The following is a 9,635-nucleotide window of genomic DNA, read 5'->3' as shown; positions in this document are numbered from 1 at the left end:
ATGGCATTCGGTGTCAGCTGATGTATTTGAACGTTGAATCTACGCAGGACTTCGCCAACAAACCGGTGCGCAGGCAAGCGGAGACCGGCGGCGAAGAACGCCTCGAAAACGACCAACTCACCCTCCGGCTCGGGGACTTCCTCCGTCCCCGGAGCACGAGCAACTCCGCCGCCAAAGTAGCCCAACCGCTGCATATCTTCAACGCGGGCTGACGTCATCCGTGACACACCAAAATCAACAGAGTCGCCGGCGCGCAACTCCTCCACCATCAAGCTACTCAACGTCTCCTCAGACGAGGCGGCCGCCGGCGGCGTGGTGTCGGCGGAAGAAGAAGAGGACGACATTGCTACGTACCGTCGGCGGCGGCGGGCGGTCTGCTTCACTCGAGCCAGATCTCCGGCGATCAAGAGCACGGCGGGCAGACGAGCAGCAAGACGGCGGGCGGCTAGGGTTTTCGCGGAGCGCGGAAGGCAAAGTTCAAAAAGCACCGACCCCCGCCCCCTTTTATAGGCAGGGCGCGGCTCTTCGGGAAACCCGCAATCCGACAGGGCGCGGCGCTTCGGGAAACCCGCAATCCAACAGTACGCCGTCCATCAACGGTCACATCGAAAACCCCCGCGGAACCACTTCGAGCGAGGGCAGCGTCTCCGCCATCTAGCGACGTCTTCGGCACCAGGTGACTTTGTCGAACTGGTCCCTCGGAGGGCAAATGTTGGGGCGAAGGCAAAGACGCCACCCTTCTATCGTCGCCTTTCGCTGCAGTCGCTGGTTTGACGAAGACAAAACGGGCAGGGACACCCTTCGCTTCATTCAGCACCAGACGAAGGCCTGCGGTGACGTCTCCCCGCAGCACGGCTTCGTCCTGCTCTAAGGCCCACGTGTGATCTGGCCCATTGTAACGGGCCCCGCGTGGCCGCCTTTGTGTTACGGGCCTAGTTTGTAAAGGCATTCTTGTAAGTACAGCTTGTAACCCTGCTTTATGGGAATATTCTGGGGATAAACTAGGTGTCCGAGGGCACATGCGTCCTTAACACAAGGCGCTGGGCACTCAGATACCTATAAATACCCCCGCACAGTGCCCGTGAGAGGCTAGATTAACAGAGCCATTTGCCCCCGAGCACGTAACCCTGTTGTCACCACCGTTCACCCTTGTTGGCCTCCTTGCTGCTGAGAGCAAGTTCCAACAGGGTAGGTCGGATTTGAAAAGAAAGGACCCCTATTACGGAAGTAGCTCAGTCAGTCAGCTATCTTGAACGTTCTTTGCAAGCACTATTGAGCACTAAGCAACTCTTGCTGTCCCTAAAGGGCCCTTCTACCTTTTCAGAGATAGCTGGTACATGACATCCATTATATGCTATTTTGGAAGTGAGACAATTATGAGTTTGATTGAGTTTCCGTTACTCGACCAAACAAGTTCCAATCCGTTATTTCAACTACACCAAACGATCTTTCAAATTGGTCAAGACTCTCAAGTTTATGGCTAACATCGTTCCTCCTTTAAGTTTGAGATGTACAGTTCCGTAGTAATCCAACAAAAACAGATAAATCATTAGGAATCATAGCATAGGAAATAATAGATGAGATGGTAAGATTTCTTGTGTTTCTTTCATTGCTCATTGCTATGGGTGGAACTTTCAGTGGGATGTTGTCCCGTATGTATGTTCTATCGACAGCACTTTTTATCTTATTACAAGCAAACATGAAATGAGTGTCAATGGTATGTCTAACGTTAAATACTCCTGTGCTCCAGTAAGCAGCAGCAGAAGCAAATGGATGCGGGCCGCAGAGTAACTGTCCAGTAGTTCCAAGGTGTCGATTCTCCATGATCAAATGGTCTTCTTTAAACTAGTATCAGCTATCATTTCCCTGAGATGGAAAAGCCTTGGAGTCAGCCAAATCGAGCAAATATTTATTCCTAGTCACTAATCAGGCATCAAAATGTGATGGCACATTCAGGAATATGTTGTATATCTTTTTTCTTTGAAAGGACGGCAAGAGGTTGCCGAAATTTTATTAATAGGAGGACACAACATACAAATGGAATGGACCACTGCCGTACTCTGAACGGACAGCAGACACCACCATCAGAAACTAGGAAAACAACTCACTAAAACCAGAAGAGAAGAAAAAACAAGAAAGGAGGAGGAAACACCACTATAAACCCCAGACATAGAGACTAACTAAACCAAAACTAAACCAAAACGGTCTCACCAAACTCCACTAAAAACAACATTGACCAAAACTGCGCAAGAACCAATCTGGATGGATGGTAACCACTGAACTGAACTGAATGTTCAGCAATTGCCGGCAGACTTCAGCCAAGCAGAAACCCCGATGGAAGACTGTATGCCACTTATAACTCAGTTCTGCTTACAATTGCTAAAGTCTGCCAGATACACATTAATGCCTAAGATAATTAGAGCTCACAAGATACTAAAGTGTGGGAGCCACACAAAAAAGTGAGAGCAGAGCACACTCATGTTACCAGCACATTTACAAAGCATGTGCAACCTAGTTAGTGTAGCCTAAACTGATAACAAAAGGACATTCCAAGGTATAGCTAGAACTCCTATAATAAGACGTCATAAAAAACTCCTATAAGAAGAAAAAATTATGACACCGATGAAAATGTTGAAATCAAATCATACATAACGCTAAAGGTTAATTTCAGTGTAGTACATTGCAAGTATGGAAAGGCAAGCTTACCATAATTTTGGTGTTTCTTTGAGAAGTTATATAAGGCTTTCACAATTGCACCATATTTCATTGATTTCAGTGGCCCCATATACCTGGAATAAGAAATATTAGAGATGTGTCAATTGTGCTGATGAGGACGGAATTACAATGATTATTATTTTCACAATGTTTTGATAAATAACTCACATAATTTCAGTATACCGTAATCTCCATGTAGGAAATCCTAAATGGCATCTAGCAGGACCATACATGAGAAGGAGATCAGGTTCTGGTCCACCACAACCTAATGGATGAAGTCAGAACTTAAGTGATAAAGTCATTAAAACATGATAAATAACTAAATAAGTATATGAAACGAAGCATGCAGAAAAGGGTGACTTTTCCAAACATACCTACAGCCTTCAGTGCACCAGCCATGTCAGCTTCTGTAAATGCTGGTTTCCTTTTGTCATCTCCATGAGTATCACCATTGAGGTAAGTTGAGCAAAGTAAACTGGCTGCTTTAGCAATACCCTCCTTGCCATCAGAGCCAGAAAGACAATCTATCATCATCTCTCTTTGGCTACAGTGTAGATCTTTGATGTTTGCTCCAATGCCCTATATGTCGCCATGAATTATAATACAGATTTACAAACAACAACAAAAATGGACAAGCATACCAGTAGAGAATATACACAAAAGTAAGACCCTGATATAAAATGTAGCAGAAAGCTCAGTAGCGCAGCTTACAAAATGTTCTCCTGCAGTCCTATCTCTTGAAACATTCACAGCAGGTTCAAAAGATTTCTTCAGAACTCCTATGATGCAACATAGAATAGTGTAAGATAATTTTGTATGTGCTAGATTCAGTCTGCAGGTCTCGAAGGAAAAAAAAAGTTGTGCATCTATCAACTAAAAACATCACAATATGACGTGTAAATGGTAACAGGAAAGTTATTTTTTCTCTGCCCAGGTTATGCAGCCCTGTAATGTCTCTTGAAGGCATTTGATTTCTAATAAACCATGTTTATTTACAAAAAAAGGAATGATCGTATAGGTAGGTGAGTAGTTAACAACAAACTTCAAACTGAAAACAGCCATACACTGCAAATTCAAATGTTGAACTCATTGTCTTACCCTCAATGTCGTAGAGACATACATACTTCACACCCATAGATGAGAGCCAGCATAACAGTCGCTTGACCTTCACAGTACTTTTAGCTTCTTTGCTATCTACCACAATAGCCAAGTACTTCAGTCTACCCAGATGAAGATTCTGATACTTCCGCAACAATCCAGATGAAATAAGATAGCAGTCTAGACTATAAATCAGATGAGACCATAAATTTAAAATGCTGATTGCTAAGTGGGTGATGGTCCACAGCAACCACAAAATGAGCTTGATAATAATTGTTGGTCTAGACATCTGCACGTACAGAGAGAAAATACAATTGTCATGCTCTCTTACAGAATGCATTAAGGATTATGGAAATATATATCCATGATATACAGAAACGTTAGAGATATTCAGATCCTAAACTTAATGCAATCCATTTTTACCTCTTCTTAATACATTATGAGGCGCAGTTCTCCTGCGCTTTCGAGAAAAAAATACGATGTCAACATGCAACAGTGCCATTCTGGGGTTGCATGACAACAACTGATAATTCTACGGTTGCCTCATCACATCATTCATTTTGCTAATGTACCATAATATTACCTCACAAATTCCAACTCTCAGTTGTCAAGCAAACACATGAAAAATGAGGATATGGCTGAGCAGGAAGCCTCTATTATAAACTAACTTAGTGCAGATTCCACTATATATATCAGACTCAGCAGACAATTTCAGGGTTTTGCATTAATGAAAACGGTTGCTATTGTTGTCATACTTTGAAATCTGACAGAGCTGGAAACTTCTGGATTTTCAGCTAAGGTGATCACAAATGTCAAATAAACTTTTAGCAAAGGTTATAAGAAATGTGCAACTCATAGAAACCTCATCAAGAAGTACACTTAAAATAAAAGAAAGACATGGGTTAACAAGTGTATATTTTTTTCTATGATGTTTCTTCCATTGACTAGATAGAAGTCTCTCCTAAAATCAGTCTAAACCTATACTATAAATAAGAGGCAAAAGGTGCAAGAATAGCAGAAAAAGGAGACCAATTCATCAGCATACATACATGTGGAGGGGGCTGATTCATGAAGACGGAGGCCTCACTTGCCACAAATGCTTCCCTGAACAAGAACCATGAGAGAATTATTCTGAAGAAAAGGGGGCAATGGAGGTAGGGCACATCAATACCCAAATATATGAATGTCCAAACTATTGCAAATTGTACTGAACTTTTCCTTCCACCTGTCTACTTATTTTCTCAACCAGAGATCGAATCAACATTAACACAAACAAACAAGGGAGGCCAGCAAACTGCAAAGAGAAACGAAACGGAAAGGGAGACGGGCAAGAACACTAACATGGATTTGGAATCCATGGCAGTCGCAGCCTGCGGCAGCTGAGCTGGAGAGGTTGAGGAAGAAACAGCGGAAGCAGCAAGAAAACCAGGTGCCTGTGGCAGTCAAATTAGAGAAACCTTAATTGTGGCCAGGGCTGGACTGCTGGACTAGGCAAAAACGGTAGTAGGCACAGAAAGATCCATAAGCTGGTGCCTCATATAGTCATATCACATCGACGTGACCCGGTTGTCCTGTTGAGTTTTGACATCCCTTGTTTGTTTTCAGAGAGAGGCTTCACATAATTGATAAATAATTCACCTTCCCTTTTCGTTTTCTATATAAAGGTTCTCCACTTACGTACTACTACTATTATTCTTTCTAAAACGGTTTAGCTATTTGAGGGTCGCAATGACGTGGCTGCAGCAGGTGAAACGACACCAAACGCGTGGTAGCATGAGAGAGGGCCGAGAGGAAAATCAAATGCCAGATGCACAAACACTAGGCAGAGGGAATTCAAATGACACACGCACATTTCCCCGAATACTTGGCATGCGACCCGCGTTCACGCAGAAACCACGGGCACGGGCCAAGCCTGCTGGTAAAAGCAACTTTTTACGGAGAGGAAACGGGAGGGAGGAACGCACAAGCGAGTTGAACCTGCAGGTGCAGGCAAGCGACGAGTGGTGCCACGCGCTTCCCCCGAGCCCGGCGGCGTCACGGCAGCAACAGAACCGGGCGTGGAGGCGGAGGCACGGCAGCATCAGCGCCGCGCGTGAAGGCGGACGCTACAGTTGCAGATCCAAGGAACCCAAACGGCCCCGAAGCGGCTGAATGGATCCTCTTCCGACGAGGAGAGCAGAGGATTGAATCGCATGAATGGGTTGAGCATTTTAATAGATATAACCTTTTTCTTAGGCATCGATTCTAGGACTGAAGAAAGGGGATAATTCCACACTTCGAAAGATTCACCTATTGGGTGGGGCGTGTTTGAATTACCTACTCGGGATTTTTCATATTAACTATAGCTAGGGAATGGACTGAATCTGATTGTATGATTAATATCTTTGAGCATCTCCAAAAGGAAATGCAAAAATTTCCCCAAAAAAATGATTATGGGGGCGTACTAAATCTTGTTTATGGTGAGCATCTCCAAGAGCTCTCCATAAAACGACTCCTCAAAATCAGTTTTAAGGGACATCTAAATAATAAGTGGGGGTAAATTTTAATCCTTTCTCCAACAGATCCCTTAAAGCAGCAATTTGTTTCTGGGGAGCCCAAAAAACCCCTCATTTGTAGCTACAAATGAGGGAGTTTTAAGGGCTATGAAAAAGTTGGGGGCGCTTTAGGAGAACTGTTAGAGACATGTTTTTGTGTTTTTCCCCAAAAAATAGATTTAGGGGAGACTTCTGGGAAGCTTTTGGAGATGCTCTAAACAAAGTATAACTCTAGTAGTTCCCGCAAAAAAGAATGCTTAAACAAAACTGGGCTACTATTTAAAAATTCCAGGTGTTGTTGTTGGCCCAGTTAGCCTCTACCATTGGCTCAATTATGCATTGTCGATGAACATATTTATTTTTGCTGCATACTAGATTTTGCGTGCTCTCCAGGTTTCGAGGATCCACCAACGCAATCTCGACGGGAACTCACCAGGTTTCGCGTGCTCAGGTGATTGGGAAAGTTTTCAGCCTCATGCATATATGTGGGACGCGGTCGTGTTTTTCGGGTCGCGCATAAATACGACTCACGAACGGGCCTCTGTTGGAGCATGAACAAATAGGATTTACCCCTAAAACTGGTTTTGCGGAGTTTTAACGTGGTCTATTGGAGATGCTCTGAGATGTTGTTTGGTTAGGATTACGTAAACGCAAATGGAAATGTAGTGGATGCCGCTGTGATCTGAAAAAATGTAACAAAAACCGGCGATTGTTTGGTTTGAAAAACGTCCGAGGAAACGGGAAGTTGCAGCAAAGGGATCTGTTTCATTTTTGTCTAACGATGTGGCGTTATCACCACTTGAACAAGCGCTCTGAATCTGATTACGCGGTATCTGTTTACTTCATGCTGGAACCAAATACGAGTTACGTAATCAACTTTTTCTGTAATCCGACCCCGGAGCAAAACTGACGAACCAAATAGCAACTTAGGTTTTGTTTGGATACTCTAGTATTGATCCCAATCTATATGTGTTGAGGTGGATTGAGGTATAAATTAATTTAAGTTATACCCTAATACACTTTAACGTACGTGGATTGAAGTTAATACTAGAGTACCCAAACTAAGCCTTAGAGTAAGTTGTAGCCTCTATACGAAGGAGAGGGTGAGCTCGCGGGGCTGTTGAAGAGAGTCTGAACTCACTAGTAAGAAGGTCCTCGCTAACTGTAGTAAACAAAGGGCATGCATGCGCTAGTGCTGTGGTTGGGTTATTGTGGACGGTGGCCTCATCACGTTCGCGTGAGTTTAAAAAAAAATTACCTCGAACTTGGTAGGTATCTCAAAACATTTTTTTCTCTGCTGTATGTAAATGTGTTTCATGTATGCACTAAAGGATAGGACAAAGCTGGCCTTCAGTTGGAGCAGTGAATAAAAGAGCGTATGTATATACGTGCGACAAAGACGCAGGACGAAGGAGAAGCTAAAATCTTATGCGTCAAGGAAGAAAGAGAAAAGGCGATATTATCCCTGTACCATTTATCAATCACATATGTAAGCTTTGTGGGTATTTATGTAATTTCATAAGTGACTATTCGTCTTCCATATAAATAGGTGAACATTGACATGTATAGATTCATTTTTTCGAGGGTCTTAGCTTCGTTTTGCTTAGCCTTTGAAGTATCTTCGAGCTATCTTATGTGGAGAAGTTGAAGATATGTTTGTGAACTCATTTAATACGAAGAGAAATGGAATGAAAATGGTAAGTCATGAGAGATGAACCTTGTACTTCGTTACTTGTTGCTCTATAATTTAATATCCTTATGTCCACATTTCCTCTTGAGAACCTTTGTGTTTAAGTTGTTACTTTAAACAAGTAACATCACGTGGATAAATGTCCATACTCTTAACATATGTTGCCTTATTTTTTTATGTCACGTATTAATCGAGAATAAGCGGCTAACAGAAGGCATGGTAGCGTATATGCTCACGATCATCTATCTATTTCGTGTTTGCTTCCGTATCGTTAGTTTCGCATTTCTTCAGTGGGCCTGGAATGGTACCGCGCCATGCATATACAAGGCCGTAAGGGTCCGTGTCGGTGTGCTGTTGATTATGTGGTTCAGGTCAGGACACCGAAAAGGCGCAGTTTGAAATTTCACATAATATCTAAATGTGAGGTTTGAACTAATCCTATGCCAAACACATGTAGTATATACGGAGTCTCTTACAGTTACTCGGCCTCGCTCGCAGGTTTTAACACGAGATATTTCTGCGTGACTGCTCAAACGCAAGACGTGCGTGCCGTTCCATTGGAGACAGCAGTGTCACGCTGTCACCAAATTTGAGGAGTTTAGATGCGCGCGCGGCCATTCTGCGCACGGTTTGAAATTCCTACCTCCCGACGACGACGACACATCTTGCTCGCCATCTCGGCCTGCCGCCTGCACCAGCACAGCACAGCACGCGTGACTAACCTTCTCCCGTCCCTTCCCTTCTCTATCGGCAGCACAGGAGAAACGAAGACGACAAGCTGATCTGACGGCGTTGTGCATCGCACGCAGTACGTACGGCGGAGTTAGGCGTATGAGGATGACATGAATGAGATGGAGAAGCATTTGCATTTGTATTGCAGCCGGAGCCGGATGATGATGGATGGATCCACGCAATTGGATGGGCGGTTTATTTGTTTTCTGCCGATTGAATCCGCACGCACGCACGCGGTGTGGGCGCTTCTCATCATGCTCATCCCGGCCTCATGATCAGGCTTCTTCTTTTCGTTTGCTTTTCTCTATTCCAACCAGCTTTTAGGATCCTGATAGCTCTTACGTACGATCCGGTCAGGCATTTCTTCCTTGGTGCGTGGCGCATAATATAATAGAATAGAATCCTCGTGGATGGACAGACGGTACTAAAGGTGCCGATGGTCCATACGTGTCGAGCTCGACCTCGCCACGGCCTCCACTAGACTCTTCTCCTCCAACTTTTGGTCTCATCATGCGTGAATCATGGCCCGCATCTCCTAGCAGCCATTACCCGCTTCCTGCACTGCCGCCGCGCGCGTCGTCCAATCACTCTGCATGCATGCGTTAGGGTTCAGAATGCTGGTCGTCGTCACAGGATTTTGCCACGTCTCATAATAACCTCTGGACTGCTCAACGGCAGTGATCTTTCCCAACACACAGAGGCGGAATTGAGCATTGCTAGCTACATTTTTCAATTCGGCCATTGCTCCAATCGATGTACTCCCTCCGTTTCGTTTTAGTTGTCGTTGGATAGTGTAAAATTGAACTATCTAGCGACAAGTAAAAAAACGAAGAGAGTATCTCTTATCAGCATGCCAAGAATGTCTG

At 44.1% G+C, this 9,635-nt stretch overlaps 1 protein-coding gene across 5 annotated transcripts; it reads right to left on the bottom strand.

Annotated features, from left to right (window-relative positions):
* Nucleotides 1-1,578: 1,578 nt before the first annotated feature.
* Nucleotides 1,579-6,146, bottom strand: LOC100276550 (uncharacterized). 5 transcript variants are annotated; one of them, XM_008672282.2, is made up of 9 exons: nucleotides 5,778-6,140; nucleotides 5,155-5,246; nucleotides 4,863-4,917; nucleotides 3,814-4,102; nucleotides 3,427-3,494; nucleotides 3,090-3,294; nucleotides 2,884-2,980; nucleotides 2,707-2,789; nucleotides 1,579-1,866 (listed from the first exon to the last, which is right to left on the bottom strand). In XM_008672282.2, exons 1-9 carry the CDS (start codon nucleotides 5,892-5,894, stop codon nucleotides 1,859-1,861), a joined length of 1,014 nt encoding a protein of 337 aa, XP_008670504.1. In that variant the 5' UTR covers nucleotides 5,895-6,140; the 3' UTR covers nucleotides 1,579-1,858. The 5 variants fall into 5 exon arrangements, with proteins under 5 accessions (XP_008670504.1, XP_035821504.1, NP_001393939.1 ...); XM_035965611.1 differs by having other exon boundaries at nucleotides 5,791-6,116; NM_001407010.1 differs by lacking the exon at nucleotides 5,155-5,246 and having other exon boundaries at nucleotides 1,581-1,866; nucleotides 5,791-6,146.
* Between the last annotated feature and the right edge of the window lie 3,489 nt (nucleotides 6,147-9,635).

The sequence above is a fragment of the Zea mays genome, chromosome 1, assembly GCF_902167145.1.
Source record: "Zea mays cultivar B73 chromosome 1, Zm-B73-REFERENCE-NAM-5.0, whole genome shotgun sequence".
Classification (NCBI taxonomy): Eukaryota; Viridiplantae; Streptophyta; class Magnoliopsida; order Poales; family Poaceae; genus Zea; species Zea mays.
This window is presented reverse-complemented; position numbering and strand designations above follow the sequence as displayed.

Bases quoted from the DNA above. Each gene is read 5' to 3' on its own strand.
- LOC100276550 (XM_008672282.2), bottom strand. From the start codon at position 5,894: ATGCTGCCGTGCCTCCGCCTCCACGCCCGGTTCTGTTGCTGCCGTGAC. The intron at 5,247-5,777 runs GTGCGTTCCTCC...TGACTGCCACAG, and splicing joins CCTGCAGGTTCAACTCGCTT to GCACCTGGTTTTCTTGCTGC. The intron at 2,981-3,089 runs GTATGTTTGGAA...TTCATCCATTAG, and splicing joins TGGTGCACTGAAGGCTGTAG to GTTGTGGTGGACCAGAACCT.